At 34.3% G+C, this 27,390-nt stretch overlaps 2 protein-coding genes across 2 annotated transcripts in view; one reads left to right on the forward strand and one right to left on the reverse strand.

The window, feature by feature from the left end:
* The window catches only part of EEA1 (early endosome antigen 1), a 115,900-nt gene that overhangs the window by 50,952 nt on the left and 37,558 nt on the right, over nt 1-27,390 (reverse strand). The window contains exons 7-12 of the mRNA XM_047065385.1: nt 26,512-26,625; nt 25,678-25,799; nt 24,387-24,542; nt 17,206-17,322; nt 6,907-7,245; nt 830-979 (exon numbers count right to left, since the gene is read on the reverse strand). Of these exons, the coding sequence (XP_046921341.1) occupies nt 830-979; nt 6,907-7,245; nt 17,206-17,322; nt 24,387-24,542; nt 25,678-25,799; nt 26,512-26,625 (998 nt within the window). The remainder of the gene's footprint in view (nt 1-829; nt 980-6,906; nt 7,246-17,205; nt 17,323-24,386; nt 24,543-25,677; nt 25,800-26,511; nt 26,626-27,390) is intronic.
* On the forward strand, nt 12,754-13,178 carry LOC124501324 (60S ribosomal protein L35a). Its single transcript, XM_047065386.1, has one exon. The coding sequence runs from the start codon at nt 12,810-12,812 to the stop codon at nt 13,140-13,142; it is 333 nt and encodes a 110-aa protein (XP_046921342.1). The 5' UTR covers nt 12,754-12,809; the 3' UTR covers nt 13,143-13,178.

Genomic DNA, 27,390 nt, shown 5'->3' on the forward strand with positions numbered 1-27,390 from the left:
AACACAATTCTTTCTCTAGGTTGGCATTTAGTTTATTATTGCTTTTTTCTATACTAATATGATCAAGGAATTAATTACATACAATTTTTTTGTAACAACGATCTAAATCACAGTACCAATATTTGTTTTATTTTTTTCCAAAACAATCATAATTATCGCTTATTGGGAAAAAACAGAATCATCTACCATGTCCAAGATTCTGGGTCTAGAAGAAGATCCTAGCTTGATGAAGCTAGATGTAGTTTGATGCAGCTACAGATTTTAACTCTCATTGTTTGTTCAATTTTAGTATAAAAGACATAATTTAATGATAACTTTAACCAAATAATACTTACCATTTTTAGCAACCACACCTTTAATTAGAATAGCATTCAATCTTATGCTTTAATTGAAAGTGAAAATCCATAAGTGCAAACTCAAGGTTTATATGCACCAAATATGTGTCATTAATGATCCTCACCAACTGTGTTCATTTTTCACTGTTCTATTGGGATGCTGTCCTTCCTGGGTAGGGAGACTCTTCCCTCCCAGCAGCCTATGAAAGGTTCACTCCCAGAATCTTTCTTGCCTAAAGCTAAAAGAATAGTCTTCTTAAACACATTTTAGTTGAGAACTTTAGAGGATATAGTCACAACAAAATGACCCATATATAGTGAATAGGAAGTAGGATGTTTCTAGTGGGGAGAAATAAATGTCACAATTTAAAGTTAAAAAAAATGTCCAATTAAAGCTCCCGACAATAAAAAAATTGAACCATCATGAATATTTAACATGCCTCAAATCTATCAATAAACTTACTAACATAAACTCACTTGAAATGTTAGCTTACCTGTTCTTCTAAACGAGAAAGTTTGAGTTGTAGATCAGCCACTTGTTGTTCTTTATCCATCAACTTTTCACTTGAAAGCTGTCTCTGTTCCTTCAGCCTACCATGAGCTTCACCTAGTTGGCGCTCTGTCTCCAGAAGTTTGCTATGTAACTTTAAAAAAGAAAAAAAAAAAAAAGGTTGTATACTACCTATGTACAAACACACACTCATCACTACCATCTAAACAATGTGTTTTTTTTTTTAATCTTAATTTTCATATACTTTGGGGCAACCTAAGATCCAGCTGAATCTTAATCACATAAATTATGATGGATCACATAAAACTGTGATTAAGCATCACAGTTTTGGGGGTTTTTGTTCTCTTAAAAATATAGTGAACCAAAGGCTCTTTTTTGGACTTAAGTATTACAATCACCTGAGGAACTTAAAATAATAAAATGAAATGTAAAAATCAAGACACTCAGGGGCGCCTGGGGTGACACAGGCAGTTAAGCGTCCAACTTCGGCTCAGGTCATGATCTCGTGGTTTGTGAGTTCAAGCTCTACATTGGGCTCTGTCATCTCAGAGCCTGGATGGAGACTGCTTCAGATTCTGTGTCTCCCTCTCTGCCCTCCCCAGCTCATGCTCTGTCTGCCATTCAAAAATAAACATTAAAAAAAAAATTTTTTTTTTTTAAATCAAGACAGTCAAGGCACATACAATACTATTCCACAGTATTTTTTTTTTTAATTTCATACTGGTTCTTATATTATCACAGTTATGAACCACCACAATTAACTTCTTACATTTGGGTATTGCATAGAGCACAAACCACTCCCAAATCCTCAAATTGGCACATAATTTCTTTTTTTTTTTTAATTTTTATTTTTGAGAGAAAGAGAGAGGGCATGAGTGAAGGAGGGGCAGAAAGAGAAGGGGACAGAGGATCCAAAGCAGGCTCTGCCCTGACAGCAGAGATTGGCAAATAATTTTCTAAATAAAAGAGAATAAAGAATATATATTTTTTTAATATTAGGTGGCCCTCATTCATTAACTTTAAAATTACCACCCAGTTAAAAGTAATTGAAAGATTTGCCCGGGAGCTAAGAACCATCACTTTCTCAAATTCTTTATTTTCTCTAATACTACCAGAAATAGCAGTCGGTTTCTCTTAGGAGAGGGGGAGTTCTACCAAAAAAAGAAAAAAAGTTTGTATTAATTTCAGAAGAATTACTGCATAAGTGCTGGAAATATAAAACAAAAATGAGCTGTGTGATATTTGAAAAAGTTGCAAGACATTTGGCAAGGCTTATACACTATGAGTGCTCCTCCACACCAGCCTCGTAACACATGCATGTGCCTCACTAAAATTAGAAATTAATAAAAAGCATTCTGTACAACTGTTCTCAATCAAAGCTATTCAGGTTAATGGTGAGAATATTAAGAATCTCTAGCCTTTGTGTCATATTCCTATATATATGCTCTATACTTGCATAGTTCTCCATAAAAATTCATAGTTGGCCAGGAAAAAACAGAAAAGTTTTATCAGAAAAGTGGACACCCACTATTTTCTTATGCTGTGAAACACCCTGAGGCTATTAGAATATATTCTATCCTTAATAAGGAAAACCAAAGTCAATTTTTAAAGTAAAACATGTTTCCATCTAACTAAAACAAGAATCAGTACTAGTTAAAGAGAATGCATTTATTTTATCTTTGTCCTTAGCCAGCACCCTGACGTCTCTCTTTTGATTCTTCTTGTTAAAATGCAGTGGATTAGCTCTATAAGGTAAGTACCCAAACTTCCTTCTTATTACAAGAATTAGGCAAAATCCTGATATGTAAAAGGAAGGCCTTCAAAGTAAACTCACATTTCAAGCATCTAATGTGTGTGATCTCTTACAAACAGGCATCACCCATATCTAGTTCTTAAAACTTGTTGAATAGGAATCTCCTGCTGATTAAGAGGTATAAACTTCAGTTATAAAATAAGTCACAGAGATGAAAAGTACAGCACAGCAAATAGAGTTAATAATAATATTATAATAACATAGTAGGGTGACAGATGGTGACCACACTCCCCATGGTGAGCATTCAGTAATGTATAAAACTGTCAAATCGCTATGCTATACATGCACCAAAAAAATAATATAAAAGGGTCTCCTGATATCATTGTTAATACACAGATAATCAGACTCTTCCCATATAAATTTAGATTTAGTACATTTGAGCTAAAGCCCAGAAATCCATGTTTTCATCACAAGAATCAGATTATACTGAGTTTCAGGAAACTCTTTAGAAAGGACTTACCAAAAAGTAACACTTCAAAAAGTAGCAGTGTTCAATCTCAACTGCATAGTACAATTACAGGGGAAATGTTTAAATATGACAATGCCTAGGACTATGCCAGCGATCAGGAATTAATAGGACCAGGGGTAAGGCCTTGATAATGGTAATATTTTAAATCTCCCCAGGTGATTCTAATGTGCAGACAGAATTGAGAACCAACCGAATTAAAGAGAACTATTGCTCTGAAGATTTACTAAAGGGGTGAGATAATACTATAAACAACTTTTTCATTCATTATGGTACAATTCCTGGTAAGTCCCTGATCTTTAATTTAAAAAGAATCTCAAATCAAGGCTGTCCAATGGTGGGAGTAGGCCAAAATCACTTAAACAATGATGTCTATACTATTTGTATAAACATATTAAAAAAGAAGAGGTTAAATCAAGAGTAAAAATCATATACACTGGAATTATTAATAGAATGGTCTGTTCTAAAGCACATTTTAAGATACATATACAATCTATAATAAATTCACTTTGTAAACCTATAGATAATATATAATTCTTTATTCATTTTACTCCTAACATTTACTATGTGCCAACATTTACTATTCTAAATGTAAATATTAACTAATTTAATCCTTACATATATACAGCCTTATGAAGAAGATTCCACTATTACTTATTAGAGATGAGGAAACTGAGGCACAAATTAAATAATGTGCCTGGATCACATGGCTTACAAGCCTTAGAAATGGAACCCACGCAGCTGGTTTCTAAATCCACTATGCTATTCAAGATGTATGTTAGATAATTTTTTTAAATTAAAATGATGACATCTAAGATTTCAATTATATAACATCATTATTTGCACATTTGTGGCTACTTAAGAAGTGGTCATAAACCCAAATATGAAGAATACAGGCTGCTGTGTTTTCAGGTCCTTTCATGACAATCACCAGCTATCTACCTTTGTCACTACTGAAACGGGTGCTGAGGATACAATGGAGAGCAAGACAAACCCGATTCATGCCTACACTCTTTAAGGATATGAAAAAAGGTTTAAGGTAAGATTCATGTCCATTCTTCCAATAAATATTTGCTGAAAGCCCTAAGTATAGAGGCCGACAGTATAAAACAAATTCCTCACATTAAGGAATGTGGGAATTGCATCCAATGGGAATGCCAGACAATATGCAAGTAAAACTAATTATATAATGTAAAGTGTTCTAAAGAAGAATATAGGGGTGCCTGGGTGGCTTAGTCAGTTGAGCATCCAACTCTTGATTTTGGCTCAGGTCATGATCTCATGGGTTCACAAGATAAAGCCCCATGGCGGGCTTTGCACTGACAGCCCAGAGCCTGCTTGGGCTTCTCACTCTCCTTCTGTCTCTGCCCTTCTCCCGCTCACACTCTCTTTCTCAAAATAAATACATAAACTTAAAAAAAAGGGGGGGGGAGAAGGAGGAGGAGGAGGAAGAGGAGGAGAATAGATTATGGAGATCACTAGAAGGGAAACTTTAAGAAGGCTAATACAGTGGCCTAGGTGAGTAATGATGGTGGCTTAAATTAAGAGCGGTAGCAGTACAGGGGCACCTGAGTGGCTCAGTCGGTTAAGTGTCTGACTTTAGCTCAGGTCATGATCTCGTGGTTCGTGGGTTTGGACCCTGAGTTGGGCTCTGCACTAACAGTGCAGAGCCTGCTTGGGATGGATTCTCTCTGTCTTCCCCTCTCTGCCCCTCCCTCGCTTATGCCCACTCTCTCCCTCTCTCTCATTCTCTCTCTCAAAATAAATAAATAAACATAAAAAAAAAAAAGAGTGATAGCAGTATAGATGAAGAGAAGTGGACAGATTTGAGACATATTTTGAAGGTAGAATGCAAACGGCAGGCTAAAAGAAGATAAATGGTGTCACTTCAAGGTCTTCAGTATGACCTCTTTATTACAGAATTGTGACTAAACCAACTAATCACATGCTCAAGTCTTTGTATAAAAATATGTTTGAGTAGGTTCTCAAATTCCTGATACCCCTCCTCCCACTGACAACCAAATAAAGCCCAAATTCCTCAGCTTGCTATTCAACACCCTACACAATAAGGTTCCAAATGCTCTTTCTAATCACAATAGTCCATTCCTATTACACACACCCTATCTTAAGAGGAAATCAGTGCCCCTTCCTGGTTCTTATAATACTTTGCTGACACTAGTTTCTTCTCACTAATCCTTCTGCCTGGAAGATTCTCCTACCTTCAGACTGCCACTTGTCAATACCTACCCCAAATCATAATTTCATGCACCACCTCTCTCTCTCACACAAAGCTTTTCCTGATCACGTACTGGAGAAAATAATACACAAATGAAGTGCTATAGGAGAAGAAAACAGAAGAGGAACTCTGCAAAATTCCCATCATATATAGGATCATTTTATTATAATCCTCACATTCTTTGGTACAGGATAGTACTTGCCTTGTCCTCAATAAGATTTACATAATGATTTAAGGTAAGTACTGTTTCTTTTTTCAGTTCTCTATCTCCCAACAACTAAAACATAATGTCTTTTAGAAACCATAAGTACCCAATTTCTTTATCTGAAATGAACATCCAATATCTAAGTTATCCACTAAAATATTTGCTCATTAACATGCAATGTGCCAGGTAGTGAAGGTAAAAAATGAGCAAGACGTGGTCTGTGCATCCAAAGAGTACAGAGTCCAGTGAAGAAAGACACATAAACTATGATAATATACTGTACTGTGGTAAGTAATGCTTAAGCCATCTCTGGGGGATCAGGGTGGGAGAAGTGACAATGTACAGGAAAGGATTTCTATAGAAGAGTGACAACTGAAGTAAGCCATGTGGTCATCAAGGAGAAGAGGAACAGGAAAAATATCTCAGGCCAAGAAAGAAGGACTGATGCCATGAAAACAAGTATCACTGCAATATTTAAGTGAAAATAGGTGAATATTATCAAAAAAGTGGCTGAGGACTTTAATGTCTCCCAAATATCCATTCTTCAACTGATTTTTAATGTTATCTATAAGCAATAATAAGAATACAGAACTTAATTTAAGTTAATGGCAAAGTCAAACTTTCATTAATCAAATTACTGATTAATCTGATAGACAATTATTTACTTCTAAAAAGTTATTAGGGCTAATTTGTTTTTTCTTTTAATATATCTAATTTTGAGGCACCTGGGTGGCTCACTTGGTTAAGTGTCCTGCTCTTGGTTTTGGCTCAAGTCATGATCTCACAGTTCGTGGGATCAAGCCCTGAGTCAGGCTCTGTGCTGTTAACACAGCGCCTGCTTGGGATTCTCCTTCTCTCTCTACCACTCCCCCTTCACGTGTGCACACACGTGATAAATAAATATTTATCTCTCAAATAAACTTTAAAATAACTAAAATATCTAATGTTTAAATTATTGATTTAACCACAATTATATTTTAAAAATTTAGTGACAAAACATAAGAATTTTTAAATTAAAGAATAGTCAACGATGTGAATTAATTATAGTAACTAATACATGCAGAGTACCCTGTGCCGGGTACCGTCTTAAGCAATTTATAGGTATTAATTCATAAACACTTCACAGCAATACTATATGATGGGTGCTAACATTTTTTTCTCATTAAAGAAAACTGAAATGAAAGGAAATGAGATCTGATTCAGTACTACCGGTTATGAAAATTAAGAGTTAATTTTTCAAATGACTGTTTTTTTTAATGAACAATATTATGATCAAATAACTACCAAGCACACAAGAAACCACAGGAGGAATTCCAATAAATAAAAGTAACATCTCTTACTTGATTAATTTCACTTTGGAGTTGTAACCCGTGCTGCTCTTTCTCTTCTCTCTGTTGTTGTAGCTGTTTAAATTCAGCCTTAAGATGCTGGTACTTGGCCTCTACTTCTGATAATTCTTCCTTGAGCTTCTGCGTAGCTTCCCCCTTTTCACCTAGTTCTGCCTGTATTCTCTGCAGGGAGGTTTCAGATGCAGATAATCTTGACTGAAGCTGCTGACAATCTAGGTCTTTTTGATGAAGGCTTGCTTGTATATTCTTTTTACTCACACATTCTTCGTTATGTTTCTCCTCTAACTGAGTACACTCCAGTTCTTTCTTTCGAAGCTTTTCAGTCAAGTTCTGAAATATCGATGAAACAATTTCCTTTCTTAATATTTCTAATTATTCTAATTATTCAAACTATCTTTACAACAATACCACTAAAATTAGCCACACTGCAATATAAAAACATTTGGCTGAATATATTCTGGCCAAAATAGGACTAAATTATTACATACTAACTTATTTTATTATTGGCCCACTTGACTAAGCTCTACTAATACAAGGATTACCAACTGAATTTTGACATAAAATGAAACACTAAAATCTACTAGATTCTTTAGGGTATACAACATATTTATACTCTCCCATTTGAGTTAAATAATAAAACTACCTTCTATCACTGAGGTGCCTGGGTAGCTCACTCAGTTAAGTGTCTAACTCTTGACTTTGGCTCAGGTCATGATCTCACAGTTCGTGGGCTTGAGCCCTGCAGCAGGCTCTGCACCACCAGCTCAGAGCCTGCTTAGGATTCTCTTTCCCTTTCTTTCTCTGACCCTCCCCTGTTCATGCGCTTATTCTCTCTCTCTCTCTGTCCCTCAAAATAAATAAACATTAAAAAAACCTACCTTCTATCATCAAAAATTACTTTGAATAACAATATACAGCAATTGATTTGAGGTGTTGTAATTTTTTTTAATTTTTTTTTAACGTTTTTTTTTTTTTTTTCAACGTTTATTTATTTTTGGGACAGAGAGAGAGACAGAGCATGAACGGGCGAGGGGCAGAGAGAGAGGGAGACACAGAATCGGAAACAGGCTCCAGGCTCTGAGCCGTCAGCCCAGAGCCTGACGCGGGGCTCGAACTCACGGAACGCGAGATCGTGACCTGGCTGAAGTCGGACGCTTAACCGACTGCGCCACCCAGGCGCCCCCGTTTATTTATTTTTGAGACAGAGAGAGACAGAGCATGAACGGGGGAGGGGCAGAGAGAGAGAGGGAGACACAGAATCCGAAGCAGGCTCCAGGCTCTGAGCCATCAGCCCAGAGCCCAATGCGGGGCTCGAACTCACGGACCACGAGATCGTGACCTGAGCTGAAGTTGGACACTTAACTGACTGAGCCACCCAGGCGCCCTGAGGTGTTGTAATTTCATAGCTGATAAGAGCTTTAGCATAACAATACCACTTGCTGCTTTAGTATGTAGATCCTACTGATTCTTTATTTTTACTCTTCTTGATAAAGACCATTTATAAGAGTCACAAGTTTAAGATTAACTCAAATTTCTTTCTAGGTGTATAAAAATAGTGATCTAAACATAATTTACTTGCCTTATGTTTTATTATTTTAATCAGTACTATCAAGTACAAAATACAAAAAAATGACACCTCCAATTAAAGATCTGGATCAACTACCCTATTCAAATGTTGACATCTAGTCTCAGTGGAGTTGTTACAATTAATATAGAACATTTTAAGTCAACACACTTATATATAAGACCTGAATCAGAACTCTGACTCAATGCTAAAAGAATGATAGCTAGGATAAAAAGCTACTATAAGCATCTGAGAAGTCAAGCTGTGGATGTTGATTATACTCTTTTTATATGCAGTGTGCTAGAAGGGAATAAATATAGAAATAGTAGAGGACAATCAAAGCCTCTGGTCTCTAAATAATCTAAATGAAATACACACATTAAAGAAAAAAAAACTTTTCCAAGAAAGTTAAAACATAATTCTCTCAAACAAAAATGAATTAATACAGGGGCGCCTAGGTGGCTCAGTCAGTTAAGCATCAGACTCTTGGTTTTGGCTCAGGTCATGATTTCATGGTTCATGAGTCTGAGCCCTACATGGGGCTCTGTGCTGACAGTGTGGGGCCTGCTTGGGATATTCATTCTCTCTCTCTCTCTCTCTCTCTCTCTCTCTCTCTCCCCTCTCGCCCTGCCCCTCCCACGCTCCTTTTCTCTCTCTCAAAAAATAAATAAATAAGCTTTTTAAAAAAATGAATACAAAACGTGTGTCAGAAGTGAATAATTTTTCTTTTTTGATAAAATAAGCAAAGTCAGATGGGGCTAACTAGTAATTATAATCACTTGAAAATAAAGTTTGAGCTTAGTAAAGTGGTGATAGGAGTTAAATAATACGTATGCATGACTCACACCATGTCATTGAAACAGACACAAAAATTTACATAAAAAGACACAAGGGAACAAGAGACAAGCAACATACATGTGGGGAAAGAGCAAACACTGTTACCTCAAGGGGAGTAATAAATCTAGGTACCAATGTAGCAAAGTTAGCAGTAAAGATTCTTGAACACCATCTGAGAAAAGGTACATTAATGTAGATAGATTACCAGGCAGGAATATACTACAGAAAAAGCAGTGTCCAGAAGATGCTATAGGTATATGTAAAAAAGACAAGATGTGAGACAAACTTAAAGGTAAGAAGAGCACCCAGAAGAGATGTGTGCCTTGGCCAACCAACAGAAACAAAGAAAGAGTAAGAGTCGAAAGACTAGAGGGAAAAAAACAACTTTTGAGTTAAACCGTTAAGAAAATTCTCTTTTTATAAACATTTCTTTGTGTTACTGGCTAGTAACTCCAGATCTTTCTGGATGTAATTTTACATTTTTTTCTTTTAAGAAAATTACATTTATTTTGGACTTTGTATGTTAAATTAAGGCTATTCATTGATGTATAACTGTGTTGCATCTTTTTACATTTTCCCCCCACCTTGACCCTGACATCCCCCCTCCCCCACTCAAAGCTGTGCTGCATCTTTTTAAAGAAAATTCTAAGTCACTGAATTTCATGAAGGCCGCCATGCTCACATATACTAAGAATGTGGGCAGGATATAATTTTAAAACATGCTGCAAAAATTGAAGGCTAGTAATGAGCTAGCAAGTCTTCTCCACAGGCTTACTTATGGTGTGACCAAATATTCCCACCAATTTATACACAGATGACCCCTCAGACAGCTTCAACCTTTAAGAAGTAAAGGCACATAACAACCGTAGACTTTAAAATTCACTTGCCCTAAAAAATTAATTGGAAGCTACCAGGCTTTATAGCACAGATGAGAGATAATTAAATTTTCCTTAAAAGAACCTCAACCACTTTCTTTTTAAAAGACCTAATCCAGGGGCACCTGAGTGGCTCAGTCAGTTAAGTGACCAATTCTTGATCTTAGCTCATGATCTCACAGTTCATGGGATCGAGCCCTGAGTTGGACTCTGTGCTGACAGCACAGAGCCTGCTTGAGATTCTCAATCTCTCTCTCTCTTTGCCCCTCCCCCACTAATGCATGCACACGCGCACACACACATTCTCAAAATGAATAAATTAAAAAATATATTCTAAAAAAAAAGACTTAATCCACTCACACTGCATAATTTTTACATGCAGAAGGCTAACTATATTTAGTACTACAAATTTTCATTCTTACTACAGTCTTCCCATGAAATCTGAAGCAAAATATTATAGCAAATACATGGTTTTTGAAAACTGATTTAAGTATAGTGAGAGTCATTAAAGAACATAGTAATTGCACTTTCACATGTCCATATTAATTCTTAAAACAAAACATGAGATACATTATTATCTCCATTTTCTGAATGAGGAAGTGAAAACTGAAAGAACCTCTATGACCTGGCCAAGTGGCAGAGTCATATATTATGATTCCAAGTCCAGTAAATTGTCACAACACAATTTAGACACGCAGTGAGTCAATTCATACTTCCCCCAAAACACTCTATTCAAGTTTAAATTCCAAAATGATTGTTAAGCCTAACTCATAACATAATTATCGTTTGGGTAAGCAAAACTCCTTCCTTCCAAATGTTGTCCCGTCCTCTTGATTTCCTCACCAACTGCTCTCAACAGATTTTCTTACAGAGATAATTTCCCTATATTAGACTCCAGTTTTCACTTATTACTTGCCCAAGTAATGAGAATGAATGCAAAAAGATGGCATTTTTTTTAGCTTACAAAGTAGTTTCAGGCATCTCATTTGTTCTTCAAAACAGCTTGGTGAGAAAAAACAAATTGAACTACTATAGCTCTCCAACATCTCATATTCTCTTGTGCTCTTACATGTTCCCATGCCTTCTGCATATCTTACTCTCAAAATGAATGCCATCAACCCCTCTGCCATGTGAAACGTTCCTTAACATCCTTGAAGACTAAGCTAAAAAGTTGTCTTCTACACCTTTGGGGATGAGCACTGGGTGTTGTATGGAAACCAATTTGTCAATAAATTTCATATAAAAAAAAAAAGTTGTCTTCTACAAAAGCATTTGCTGATTTACTAGGCAGTAAGTTAGGAAAACTTCCACCTTGGTCTTGACCCAACACTGCACCAACACTTACCAAATAAAAACAGAAACAACAAACATTGACTGGGATGTTTACTAAAAGCCAGACACTGGTCTAAGCACTTAAACATCTATTAATTTATTGAAGACCCATGCCACTCCTAAGAGGCAAATGGGTAGGAAAGGAAACAAACTTGGAGAGGCTGTCACAGTCAGTCAGTGGCAAAGCTGGGATTTAAACATGCCTTCCACCACTGTACTACATACACCATTCCTCAGTGCACCACTCTGCAATAAATATAGTGGTAATACACAACAACAGAACTACTTGTCACATCTGGCTCTTGCTTTGGACTATGAGCACCTTAATACTAGGACTACCGGAAAGGGAAAGCAATAAAAGGATGGAAAAAGGATGAGAGGTAAAACCCAAAAAATAACTCAGTCTCTTACAATGACCTATACTAGTAGCTTTAACTAAGCATATTATTTTGTTCAGAATTTACATAAAAATAATTGAGTTGCAGAACTGTGTTTAAATGTTAGTGTACAAATGAATGAATGAATGAATGAATGAATGAATATCAGACTATGATTCTTATTTGAAACTAATAAGAAAGTTTTTTCAATATTCCCTTTTATTTTTAAGTATTCAAAAGCAGTAATTACAAAACACTGGTCTAATACTGAGGATACCTTGATATTAGTGCAAAAGCAATTATTGTTTCCATTCATTATGTATTAAAATATTGTCTATCCACCTTGATGCTGCTATATAACCTATAACAAATGCCCAAGGCATTTCATGTAATGGTCTTCCTAAGACCAAATACAAAGATTTCCAAATTCAAAACACGTGGATATCACCACTGTCAGCAATCATAGTTTGCCAAGGACATGGGATGAGGAGAGGTGGGAGAGGCAGATAGCAAGGATAATAAGAAAAGGATGCATTTCTGCACTTAACTTTAACTGGTGAGCAAATCCTAAACAGGAAAACATTTTGGAAAAAAAATTGTTAAGTCTTACACTGATGTAAGGATTATTAAGATGAGTAGAAGATGCTATTATTCCCTAATCAATCATATTCCAGTCTTGCCACACTAAATCATCTTGATTCTATATACTATTTATCAAATTCTCATAGTACTTCTTTTAATAATACGTGTGTGTGTATACATACAATCTGTGCTTCATTATCTGACCATACATTTCAGTCTATCAATGTCAAATCATGTCCTTTATTAATAGTTTAATGCTTCGCTCTCTTTCCGCCATCTTGGAACCTGTGGAGGCCTGCTGGGAACAGGACTCCTGAAACGACAAATATGTCTGGAAGGCTGTGGTCCAAAGCCATTTTTGCTGGCTATAAGCGGGGTCTCCGGAACCAGAGGGAGCACACAGCTCTTCTTAAAATTGAAGGTGTTTATGCTCGAGATGAAACTGAATTCTATCTAGGCAAGAGATGTGCTTATGTGTACAAAGCAAAGAACAACACAGTGACTCCTGGTGGCAAACCGAATAAAACTAGAGTAATCTGGGGAAAAGTAACTCGTGCTCATGGAAACAGTGGCATGGTTCGTGCCAAATTCCGAAGCAACCTTCCTGCTAAAGCCATTGGCCACAGAATCCGTGTGATGCTGTACCCCTCAAGGATTTAAACTAACTGAAAAGTAAATAAATAAAGGTGTAGATTTGTTCTCTTGTAAAAAAAAAAAAAATAGTTTAATGCTTCAAAATGATATAATAAATGACACTGATCATAAACATCCATTTTATGTACAAATCTTGGTCAATTTCCGAAAAGTAGAACGTCAATTTTTAAGAAATTAAAAATCAAACTGAGGGAGAAAGATAAAACTAAACTGTATATAGAAGTTTTCCACATATAGCTTGACAGGAGACAAAAGGGAGAGGGGGATGGACAGGTTTTCATAAAGCCACAGAAAAAGATCAAGTCAGCATCAAGAGTTGACAGAGAAATGGACAACGGTAAACTGATATAATTACTTCAGAAAATTGAGGTCACGTACTAAACTTGAACGTGTGTAGCCTACACCCCAGCCATTTCACTTGGGAGACATAACAAAGAAATTTTTGCACAAATGCATGAGATTTATATGTGAATGTTCAAGCTGCAATATTTGTAATAGCAAGGAAAAATAAAATCTAGTGAAAAAGTAGAAGTATGCATAGATCACTTCTGCTGCATACCAAACAACAGTAGGATTGTCACATGGAAAAGCATTTATGGTCTTAAATTACAAGCTGAGCTAGTTGCTGTTTTTCATAAAACACCATTTTTACTGGCAAGAGTAACAAAATTTGATTATTCATACTTGGTAGGAAAAGAACCTATCACGTAAGAAAACAGAATTGATACTATTTGTTTCCAGTAATAAAATTCAAGCTTTCAAAGAAGGGCAGAATTTTGGAAAACTAGTATCCATCACCATGAGCTTGACACTTCCTCATACCTAAAGCCTATTCAGAGACTGATGGAGATATTGACAAATGATACTGTTTTTATATTGCACAAGGTAATGTGTTAATATTTGGAAGATCTGCATAACCAATATTTTACACCTGACTAATGCATGATGTTATAAAACCCACTCAAAAGGCAAAAAAAAAACTAATAAATTTAATGTTACAAATATATAAACAGCATTGATATGGTTTCAGATTCTAGACTGTAACTAGCTATTGAGAAACTATGCCTTATCTAGTTTTGGTGTAGTATCAAATAAAAATAGCTATAATTATCCAAAAAAAAAAAAAAAAGCTATTCAGAGATTCCTCTTCTTCCTAACTACATACCTACGTGAGATTGAATTTTCTTCACACCCTTCAACCATATCACAACAGATGAAATGTAAAAGCAGATGTGAGAATCCATCTGTCCTAATATTAAGCTAGACATTAAATAGGTTTGCAAAAATATAAAACACCACCACTATTTTTTGTTTTAGAAAATAGTCATCTTTCATAAGAAATAGTATTGTTAATATTTATTAATGTTTTAAAGACACATATTTTTTAAATTTATGTTTTAATTTCTAATATACTAAATATCCATAGATATAACCCCAAAAATAAAAGCTCTTTGGAGTCTATAACAATTTTGAAAATATACAGCTTTCCTGAGATCAAGAGGTTTGAGGTTGGCCAAGGGCACAAGCAACAAATTACCCTAAACCTTAGGTTAAAATTGTGTCTATTATCTCACACAGTTTCTGAGGGTCAGGAACCCAGAAGCAGCTCAGCTGACGGTTACACCTCAGGGTCTCTCATGAGACTGTTGTAGTAAGCTGTGGGCCAGAGCTACAGCCTCTGATGATTTGAAAAGAACTGGAGGATGAGGATCTGCTTCTAAGCCCATTCGCCTGGCTGTTGGCAGGAGGCCTGATATTTCCAACCAATTATACTTACTTCTTTTTCCCCTCTACCATGTTCTTTTCTTTGGTTCTTCCCTTGCTATATTTCATCAAAATATTAGGTTCAACTTATTAAAAAGCAAGCCAACAAATTCACCATACCATTGAATATAAGGGTTTAGTGACTCTACTCCCCCACGACCAAAAAAGTAAAGACACAGAAAAAAAGTACTAACCAATACTTGCCCTGCCCCCAAACTGAATATTATCTGTTGCTCGTCTATAAAGAAACAAGGTGGGAAATAACAGGCTGAAGGTCTCACATTCCCTGATTTAAAACTTACTGAAGGCTATAGTAGTCAGAGGCACCTGGGTGGCTCAGGAGGTTAAGCGTCTGACTTGGGCTCAACTCAAGATCTCGCGGTCTGTGGGTTCAAACCCCATGTAGGGCTCTGTGCTGGCAGCTCAGAGCCGACAGCCTGCTTTGGATTCTGTGTGTGTCTCTCTCTCTGTGTCCCTCCCCACTCATGCTCTGCCTCTCTCTCTCTTTCTCAAAAATAAGTAAACATTGAAAACAAAAATTTTTTTTCAAAGTTACGGTAGTCAAAACAGTAGAGTACTAGCATGAAGACAGACATATCGACTAATGGTATAAAAATAGAAAGCCCATAAGTAAACATTCACATACATGGTCAAATGATTTTTAACAAGGGTGCCAAGACCACAGGAAAGGACAGTCTTTTCAACAAATGGTGCAGGAGAAACTGTTTATCTATATGCAAAAGAATGAAACTAAACCCTTACCTTTCACTATTAAAAAAAATTAACTCAAAAATGAATCAAAGACCTAAACATAAGACCGAAAAGTATAAAACCATTAAAAGAAAACAGGGGAAAAGCTGCCTGACATTGGATTTGGCAATGATCTCTTAAATATGACACCAAAAGCACTGGCAACAAAAGTAAAAACAGACACTAGATTACATCAAATCAAAAACTCTGTGCATCAAAGGTGTGATAGTAACGTATAAAAAGAAATATACATTTGGTGTTCATCTCCATTTCTGGAACAGAACTCCAAAAACCCTTGCAATTTCCTAAGTGAAAAGAGTAGCAAAGATGTCTTTTGTTAGTCATAACAACTCCCTTTCAACCACCAATGAGTTTATGTTAATGCGGTGATTTTTTTTTTTTTTTTTAGAAAGCTCCTAAGGATGGGGGCTGGTTGTCATGGGAACCAACCAAAATGAAAGGGTTGGAATTTTCAACCCCACCCCCTACCTCAGAAAGGGGACAGGAGCTGGAGGTCAAATTAATCAGCAATGGCCAATAAATTAATCAATCATGCCTCTGTAAGGAGGCCTGAATAAAAACCCACAAGGACAGGGTTTAGGGAGATTCTAGGTTGGCGAACACATAGAAAGCACCCAGAGAGAGCGTGGGAGCTCCATGACCTCTCCCATACATCTTACTCTACAGATCTCTTTCATCTAGCTATTCTTGAGTTCTAATCTTTTATTTTTAATGTTTATTTATTTATTTTGAGAGAGAGAGAGAGCACAAGCGGGGTAGGGACAGAGAGAGAGGAAGAGAGAGAATCCCAAGCAGGCTCCACTCTGTCAGCACAGAGTCTGACATGGAGCTCGATCTTATGATCTGTGAAATCACAAGCCAAATCAAAATCAAGAGTCGGAAGCTTAAGCAACCCAGGCACCCCCTGAATTATAATCTTTTAAAATAAATCATTAATCTAGTAAGTAAAATGTTTTTCTGAGTTCTGTGAGTCACTCTAGCATATTAATCCAATCTAAGGCAAGGGTTGTGGGAACCTCCCATTTACAGCCACAGCCATTTGGTGAGAAGTACAGGTAACAAGTTGGACTTTGAACTGGTATTTGTGGGGGGAGGGGGCAGCTAAACCCCTGTGGGATCTGACACTATTTCCCACTATCTCCAAGTAAATGGTGGTAGAACTGAGTTACACTGTAGGTCATCCACTGGTGTCACAGAACTGCTGATATGTGGAACAATCATATGTCTGGTGTCAGAAGTAAAGGTGTAGTAAAGTACTGAGAGTAGAGGAGACACACAGGAGTGTTTTTCCTCTACAAAAGGTGGTGGTGAATGGGGTGTTGTTCAGAGTACAGAATTTTAGTTCTGGAAGATGGAAAGAGTTCTGAAGATCGGTTCTGTAACAATGTGAATGTACTTAACACTTAAAAAAAAAAAAACAACAGAGTAATAAAGTCACACTGTACTCATGCCAATATATACATAACATACACAAGATTAAAATTTAAGATACATAAAACCAATTCACCACTCTATGTAGTTTTTAAATACTCACCTGATTTTTTTGTGTTAATTCATTGAGTGAACTTTTAAGTTTTTGTAGTTCCTGCACATATACAGCAACTTCCTGGGGGCCTTTGGCAAGTTCACTCCTCAGCTGGCTTATTGTGGCCTTAAGAAAAAAAGAAAAAAAAAAAAAAGAAAAAAAAATTAGAGGGAACTAAAATGGAAAAGAGAATGGAAGTATCCAAAGGTTTTAAAGTTACACAGATTTATGTCACTGTTGTTGTTAAATTGATATAATACTTCGAAGTTTCGATTTAGTTCTTTTTCCTACCACCCTACTGCCACCCCACATCATTTTTGACTGAAAATTAATTTTTAAAATTTATCCAAAATGTTTAACCTCATTTATTTAATAATGAATGAAATGAATAGTTGGCATCCTACTTTATGTATCTGAGTCAGCATCAAACTATCAACCTGAATTTACTGGCTTTGAAACTCTGTACTTTAATCCTTCTGAATTTAAAGAACATATGCAAGTTACTGCCTACCTTTTATCCCAACTTCTACAGGATAGCCTTTCTTTTTACTTTAAAAACATGTTAAATAAACACAGTCACACAATACAGAATCACCTTGGAAAGGTAGCGAATCATCTTTTTGACTGTAATGGAAAGTATCTGTCCAAAGAAGTTATACAGAGTTTTATTAGATATAATTTTATTAAACTGGGTCATTCCATGACTAGGTATAATAGCTGGACACGAATTTGCTTTAATGCATCTTAACAAAATTAAGACAAAGGTTTGATCATTTAAAAGTAAGAAAGTCTCAGAAATAGAAACTTCCTATAGATGAAAGCTTCAATGACCAGAGAGAGAGACTAAGTACTGCTTTTTAAGTATGATTCCTTGCAAGTGACATTAACAAAAGAACTTTCTATTTCTAATATTTAGCTTATTGACTTCACTTTTTACATTCTTAAAGCTACATTTTCATTGTCTATATTCTTTATTAGTAAATAAATTTTATTATGGAAAACATTTAAAAAAATTTTTTAATAAACACAAGAGTAGTTATCTACATCAAATATTACAAATACATCTTCAAGGGAGAAACCTTAGAAGACTACTGATTTATTTTGACAGTAACGCCAAGAGATCTGTTACTCTTCTCTTAAAAACCTTTCCAGTATGTGTGGCACTTTTTTTTTTTTTTTTTTTTTTTTTTTAAGGATTCTCTTTGGTGGTATATCTTCATCTATCACAGTGCTTTGGTTTTAAGTTTTGGAAAACCATCTAGTAAAGAAGGTAAGTGATTGAACTGAATGATTAAACACTTGGGCTTATATTATTTTAATATAGTTGATGAAACTAGTTTTTTGAGTGTTTTCCAAACTGGTTTAAAGTCAACTAAAAGAGGTTTCAAAAAAGTTTTTACAAATAGCAGCATGTCTAAGATATCTTCCTGGCCTAACCTTTTAAGGAAAACATTCATGTAAATAAACCAATTCTGATATACTGACAGGCAATCTGTCATATTGCTTTACAGTTACAGCTTCTACACAGGGTGTTTCAACATATAACAACATATATATATATATATATACACACACACACACACACACACACACACACATATATATATATATAATATATGCCATATATATCCTATGCTTCAAAGAAGGAAATGTTTAAATATTCATTATTTTTAACTATATTCAAGTTAAAGGCATATCCTAATAATTTCTTTCTTAAACAGATCATGTAACCTTTTCATTGATACTGGGAGTTTATTTCAAACTGCTATCCCTAATAACTTTGAATCTCAGGATCATTTTCTGTTAGTAACATTATGGATGTTCAGAGAAATATTAGGAACAGTTTGGCTATTTTAAGTTACCCTATTTTAATCATTAGCGTAGATGCCAACTTATCACAAAAGAAGATATATTATTGTATTTAAATCTTGACTTGTAAATATCTTATCAAAGGATTTAGCAGAGTGACACATAATAAACAGAAATAATAGCGCATATTAAGATGCAAATTAGGAGTATATTTCATTAAAAAACCATGATTCCACATTAAATTTTATAAGATATAGTAAGCCAAGAGTAACATCTGTCTTGCTGATTAACTCCGACATGTAGAAAAAACTAAACAAGCAAAATGTAAAGCAAATATATTCAACAATATCTTGTTATATTTTATAGTTTTAAAATATGTTCTTATAAATGACTTTATATTTTAATACCTAAAGAATTAAACATTAGGTATATCATTTATCCTTTGTACAAATATGTATATTTTTAACTATAATTTTTTTAAAAGCAACCATTTGAAATTTTTTAGTTTATTCAAGGGTGGAAAAAAGAAAGATGTGGGAAGAGTTTACAACAAAAGGTATACTTCAGTCATGGAGAGGGAAAGGAGGGGAATGAACTACAGATAAGGTTCATTTTCTCTGCTGTACATCATGAATCATTTCAATGTTTTACAATGATCATGCATTATGTTTGTATTGGGGGAATATACAAATTGAAAAGTCAAAATGTGCAAGAAAATACATTCCCTGTTCAAATAGGACTATGGGTCAAATTCAAACAAAGATGGCTCTCCACTCCAGCCACAAAGACATTCCTCACTGTTTAACAGGCCAAACTCATCTGCGCTTTGAGACTTTACAGTTGCACTCCCTCTTCCTGAGAATGCTTACTCACAATTCTTCACCCTCTTGCTTACTTCTCACACATTCCTCCTTGAGAAGACCTTCCCTGATCATTCTATCTAAAACTGTCATACATTATTGCCAGCTCCACTACTGCCCATACATACCCTGCTTTATTTTTCTTTATAGCATTTATTATTACCTGATTTTCCATCAGATTTGATTTATTCACGTATTATCTGGCTTCCACAAAAGACTATAAGCTTTATGAGAGCAGGCCCTCTGTCTTATTCACTGTTGTATTCCCCACACCTAAAACAGCTACTGACCCTAGGCATTCAAAAACTACTCTCTAAAGGAATGAGTGATTCATCTCCAAGGAGTTAATAGATATTTGTTCCCAGTATCTGAGACCCGATAAAATAGCCTCCATTTCCTTGAAGCCATGTTACTGAATTCAAGTTAGACTTTTACGAAAAAATTTTAAATTAAAAAATAATTAGAGATATTTTGAGCAAATATCCTGCTAGTGTTTTAGAATTATAATTATTGTGCTAATAATATTCTACTACAATTTGTATGTAATTATTTAAAGACGATTGAAAATTCACTTGATTAACAAAAATAAGCATATCTTTGAAGTTCTGAGGTTGCCTTAAAACACAAAATTTCCATTTGACAATAGAAGGAGCTATATTAAAGGTATTACTAACATTAAAAAGCCTTCCCAAAACACATTACCTCAAGTTTAAGCATCTCCATTAGAAAGCAGAAAAAAAAAATAATAATAATAAAATGATGGATGAAAGGTGGAAGACTGACAAAAGTACACACTGAACACATAATAAAAATGTCCAAACATAGTGCTAAAACTGATCTCTAATATTAGTACACTTTTAAAAGATATTTAAGTACTCTTTAATAACTATGCATGAGTATAACCATTTTTATTCCATATCTTTGTAAATATTTTAGCTTTTAAAATGAGTTTATTTGGAATTCAAATAAAATTCTTAAAAAACCATTTACATTAAAGACCACACCAAATGTAAGTTGATTATAGCTTTGATATTTTCAGTAATGTAAATTTTTAAAAATAATACTTATTTTAACCCTTAAATCCTCAATTTCTGATGATAACTATTTATAAAGTACTTTCAAATGCTTTAGAATGAATTATTTTTCTATATGCCTTCTAAAATATCTAAACCAAAAACACAACAAAACAAAACCAAACCTGTCAATGAATTCATAGGCATATCTAAATGAATGTAATGGAACATAAGGACATACTTAACAATGTATATTACATCATTATGTCTTTAGCTTCAATTAGAAATACCAAACAAATCATTACATTTTTAGCTCCTTTAATTCCTGTTCGTGTATTTTGTTTCAGATACCAGTATTTACGTTCAGTAAAGTAGTAATAAATACATAAAGTAAGTTTTTCATTAAGTGCTATAATTCACCAACAAATTTAAGAATAGGATTTAATTTTAATAAATTAATAAAATACATGCCACATATTTAAAAAGTAAGCACAAGCTAAAAACAAATGGTTTATAACATTGTTATAAACAAATGAGATGGAATATCTAGACATTAATTGTTTTAATATAAAAATGGTGTGAAACAACTCAAAAGTATTTTAAGTTGTACTCAATATAAATATTACATCATATAACACAGCAAAATATAAAAAGTAATAACAGTAAGTATTAGGTCAAAATTAATAGCACAAATTTACTTATAAGGCAATTATCAGACCACCCTAAATGAGAGAGAACATGATTCAGAAAAGACTTGAGGCTTTGGAGGAGACCTGGGATCCAATCCTAGCTTCCTTTATATGAGGTACATGAACTTAAACAAGTTATTTCACTTCACCGAGCTTCAGATTCCTTACACATAAAACAAACTTAATACTTAATTTACAGAGTTAAAAGAAACAAAAGAGACCATATATTTAAAGTACCTGGCATATTATCTAAAACTTGGTGGTGCTCAAAACCTAAGAGCTTGTTTCCAATAATAATATTACTCTGACTCATGCTACCACTTCCTAAACTTGTTCAACATAATCTGAAGTCTCAATCATTACACACCTATTAGTTAACTACTAGAAAGTAAATATTACCCTTGTTTTACTAAAATGATGAGGAAATGTTAAGTGCTATTCAGCAAATCTCTTTATTTTAACATTTATTTCAAAACATTTAAAAAGATAAACATTTATGAAAATGTAAAAGTTAAGATGTGAAGAATGAATTTCTATGCCATTTTTCTTCTTTTCCAGAAACATCAATTTGAGAGAGAGAAAAAAGTTGTTTCCCACAATTACTCTTGTTGATAGGAGGACAGTACAGGGAAGTCACTAAATCCTTTTCCCCAAAATCTTATAACTCTAGTTATACTTTTTCATCTTAAATGACTTCTTGCCATAACATAGAAGATAATCTAATCTACATGAATAAAAATACAAATTTACAAAAATCCTCCATATTAAAGTAATTCTTAAATATTACTCAGAAATATTTTCCCACATATATTTTTCCCAAAATGCAAGCAAATATATAAATTTCTTCTCCCTGTTCAAATTCTATTTGTATAACAAGTATATGTATAACTCCACAATTCTCAGCAGGAAACAGTCAGAAAGGATTATACTTTAAAAGAGATATATTCTAAAAGTGCCATTGCTGTAATTCAATTTTAGTCAGCCTGTTACATTTGATTTGAAACCTCATATAATATTAAAGGAATTTTTAACCAAAAGAGAGTATAATTTTTTAGAAATTTGAGAAATACCAGTGGGCAGGCAGATTTAATCAAAAGTAATTCTTATTAAAACACAGAAATAAATGACTCGATTCACTCAGATTCAAGCATTTCTACTTTCACATTATCTGAATGGGACTTTTCCTCATGAGACTTCTTTGATTCAGCATCTCCTTGACTGCACATTAAAAGCTTTTAACTGCCTTCAATAAATTTATGAACTCCCTAAAATTGTTTGAAAAATTGTGGGGTCAAGTGTCATTGGGCTAAAAAGATCACTTTTGGATGGGGCGCCTGGGTGGTGCAGTCGGTTAAGTGTCCGACTTCAGCCAGGTCACGATCTCACGGTCCGTGGGTTCGAGCCCCGCGTCGGGCTCTGGGCTGATGGCTCAGAGCTTGGAGCCTGTTTCCGATTCTGTGTCTCCCTCTCTCTCTGCCCCTCCCCCGTTCATGCTCTGTCTCTCTCTGTCCCAAAAATAAATAAACATTGAAAAAAAAAAAAAAAAAGATCACTTTTGGGAAGTCTGCACCTGAAGTTCATAAACTTTAAAGTCTAAAGTGTTAAGTAAGCATCATAAAACTTCACATGACTATGCATGTTGTACCTACAAAGGTTCACCATTCCCCCTTTACAAAGATACAGGAAGAAGTAAAATAAAGGGTGACGTGGTTATCTATAATATTTATACTCCATAGCTCATTATGTTACTAATTATGAATAGAATGGCTTTTAAGATCACCAGCTTAAAAACTCTAAGAAAAGCAAACTACAACATTACTGTAACAACCTCTTAAACTGAAAATATGGAAAAATAGAGGTCCATGTCACATAAGGCAGCTTAAGAACTACAAATATCTATTAATATTTTGTTAACTGTTAACAAAATATCCTCTATAATACTTTAGTAAAAAAGACAAAGGCTACATTTTTAAGCAAATATATTTACTAAAAATCCTACAGCTTGCCATATACTAACATAATTATATCAAGGATTTACAGGTCAAAGTCAAGTCATGTGACAAATGGTGGAAGGAACTGAAAATGTTTATCCTGAAAAAGAAAGAACTCAGAGTAAATATGAACAGTCTCCAAATATCTCATGTGGAAAAAAGGAACAATTTATTCTGTGTAATTCCTAAGGAGAACTGGAATCAGTGCATGGAAATTCTAGGGAAACAAATGTCAATTCAATGGAACGGCTGACTTATGAAGAAATATGCACCCCTACACCACCTAGCAAGAGTTAGGGATCACTTATCAGAGAGACTACAAAGGAGGGTCCTGGGTGAAGTGTTAGTCTAACAGATTTTTAAGATTTCTTTCAACAACATAATTCAATAATCGATAAGTGAAAAACAAGCCTACTAGAAAATAAGTTTTCCTAAATATTTTTCCTAAACAACATTGATAATACAATTGTAAAAAAATGAAATCATGCTTCCTTTACTCCTACACCAAACTGAGATAAACTCAATTACCACTTATTGACTAGCCTGGATCAAATTTAACTTTAAATAATCATTTCTCCACAATATGTACATTTATTAAGTAGACCATACTCTTTTATACATTCTTCTCTAAATGTCTAGCTTTATAAAGCAAAATTAAATATTGTCTCTCAGACTATACTGACTATACACAAATATCACTCAGGGCAAATGAAAGTCAAGTATTGTTTTGATAGATCGCTTGGAAAAATTTCAACTGCTGGCTTCACTCAACAGTATACACTAAACAAGTTAACAACAATCACATTTAGGCACACTGAACTTATTTACCTCTGAGTTAGCATATTCTGCTTGTAACTTTTTACACTCATCTTTGAGTTTCTCAGATTCTTTTTCACGCTCCAACGTCATGTTGTCCATTAGTGTTTGAACTTGGACCAGTTCTTTCTTTAGCACAGCAACATCTTCTATACCAGGTCTCTGAAGCTGTGAAGCATGTTCATTAAAAATTATAGTGAAAAACGAAAATATGGTTTTACTACAAAGAAATCAAAATGAAAATAATCTTTAATATCAATTGTTAGACTGCAAATGTTGACCACTGATACCTTTTTCCCAAAAAGCCTCTCTTCTTCCCAATCTTTGTCATATTTAATAGTATCACCACAATGTGAAAGAGAGCAAATTCACAATTATCCTTAGTGCTTTATTTGCTTTCTTTTCCTTCACAAACTGCACTCCATGGTTATAACAATCACTTAATAAATGCCACATTTTGAAGCATAAATGCCCCATTTTCTATCCTAGGAAACTGATAATAAAAATAAAGGAGCAGATGTAAGCATAATTAGGGTTTGTTGCTAATGGATATGGATATGCATATGGTTGATTTTATTCATATATTTATTGAGTGCTAAATAAAGGGCAGAGAGGCACCTGGGTGGCTCAGTCGGTTGAGTGTCCGACTCTTGGTTTCAGGTCAGGTCATGATCTCATGGTTCATCGGATCGTGCCCTGTTTCGGGCTCCTCGCTGACAGCACAGAGCCTGCCTGGGATTCTCTCTCTCCATTTCTCTCTCTGCCCCTCCCCTGCTCATGCTCTCTCACTCTCTCTCTCAAAATAAACATACATACATACATACATACATACATACAGGACAGAAAGGAGACAAGGACAGATCCAAAGTTGTACACCTTGGGAGAGCACTGAAGACATATAGTACCAATGACAGAAATAGTTGGGGAGGAAATACGATGACCTGATGCTACACTTGTTGAATCCGAAATGAAGCTAGAAATGCAATCAGAAGTTTTCTAAAGTAGGTGGATTTATAAAACTAAAGGGCAGGGAAAGGTCAGGATCAGAGACGCAGATAAGGAAACTAGTAAAAAGACACATGATATTAAGATAGAAACAACAAAAATGTTAAGGTAATAAATTTTGTATCACACATTCCATTTTTATTTAAAAAATCACATTGGTATATGTGTAAAGGATAGAACTAGAGGGAATTTTCCTTTCCTTCATTTTACTCAAGCAATACTTTTAACATTTTTTCAGAGTATATATTTTTCATTTAGAAAATTATAAAAGTACATTTCAATAAGGTTTCTGAATTACCAGTTCAGTCTTCAGATCTTGAATTATAATTGTTTCTTTGTTTAATTCCTCTGTCAGATATGTCACTTTTTGTTCAGCAGCTTCTCGAAGACTCCTTTCTTCATCATATTTTGACTTTATATCTAATTAAAGATAGTTATATAAATATTAGTTTCATGACACTAACTCTAGGAAAGGGTAGTTTTATAAATTCTTATCTATTACATTGCATATCTACATATTATTAATATGTATTAATTACATATTATTATGTACGCATAACTACATATTACTAATATATACATATTATTAATATTAATTCAAATTCACATTCCTTAGATAACCCTAAATATATACAATAAACTTTTACTTCTGATTAAATGATGAACTTAAAATAATCAGATGTTTTTGTCTAAATTCCATACAGCACTGTCACTAATTATCATCTTAATGTATACTTAATCACATATAATAGTTTAACCTAAAAGCATGTAGTTAAAGAAAAAGTAATTGATTGCATAACCAAATGTTAAATCTAACTGTATTATTTAATTTCCTCAAAATGTTACTTGTTAATCTTTAAGCATGCCCCAAAGAAAATTCACCTTTTCTAAATTAGAAGAAAAATTCTACAGAGAAAATCGATCCTTTGAAAGGAAGAGGTGAGAGGACAAACAAAATAATTTATACAGCAACTCTATTATTAAATTCCAATAATCACTACCATAGTCTATAACAAATGTTTTACCACACCAAAATACAATACACTAAAATACAATGCCTTATTTCCAGGATATACAATGGCAAAAAGGTAACGAGACTCATCATTGGCTAAAAAGATCTGATTCAATTTACCTGCAATTTCAGTGGCAAGTTGGGCTGCTTTCTGTTCAAATAAGTCTTTCATTTGCTTAATATTAAAATTTTCTGTTTGGGCTTCTTCTAATTGTTGTTCCAAAGACTGTAGTTCTACAAAAATGTATCATAGCTATTTAAATACATAATTAATGCTAATTACATTTCCTAAACTGTTATTACTTATATCCTAATCATTGTTGTAGTTAAAGACAATCAACATGAAAAGAAAAAACAAAAAAAGAGAATCAACATGAGTCTATCATCCAGTTATAAATGGAGAATCTTCATATTTCAAGAATTAAGCATATCTGGTTCATTTAAACACAAGTCATAATTTATAAATATATAAAACAAATCAAAGGAATATTTAGCATCATACTCAAATAATCTATAAATATTTGTTTCAAAAGTATTTTGCTTTTACATTTCAGTTATTTTCCTATAACCATCAACTGTCCAAAAAGGAACATATTCTGGCTTTCTAAATAAAATTGATTATATTGAGAAACAAAATTAGAAATGGTTTAAGACCAGGGAGCCTGGGTTAACCATCAGTTAAGCATCCGACTTTGGCCCAGGTCATGATCTCACAGTTTGTGAGTTCAAGCCCAGACTAGGCTCTGTGCTGACACTTCAGAGCCTGGAGCCTGTTTCAGATTCTGTGCCTCCCTCTCCCCCTCCCCCACTCTCTTCCCCTCTCCTCCCCTCCCCCACTCACACTGTATCTCTCTGTCAAAAATAAACATTAAAAAAAGAAAGAAATGGTTTAAGAACAATCCAAGTCTTAAATAAAATAATTAAAATATGCAGTCATCTCCTAAAGAGATTTCAAAAAAAAAGGGCGAGACAGATTTCAGAGGGAAAGTAAATACAACA

Source organism: Lynx rufus, unplaced genomic scaffold (assembly GCF_022079265.1).
Source record: "Lynx rufus isolate CCGP_SWC_20201006 ecotype Redwood Valley unplaced genomic scaffold, mLynRuf1.p SCAF_7, whole genome shotgun sequence".
NCBI classification, from domain to species: Eukaryota; Metazoa; Chordata; class Mammalia; order Carnivora; family Felidae; genus Lynx; species Lynx rufus.

Excerpts from the sequence above, each read along its gene's own strand:
- LOC124501324 (XM_047065386.1), top strand. The coding sequence starts at position 12,810 with ATGTCTGGAAGGCTGTGGTCCAAAGCCATTTTTGCTGGCTATAAGCGG.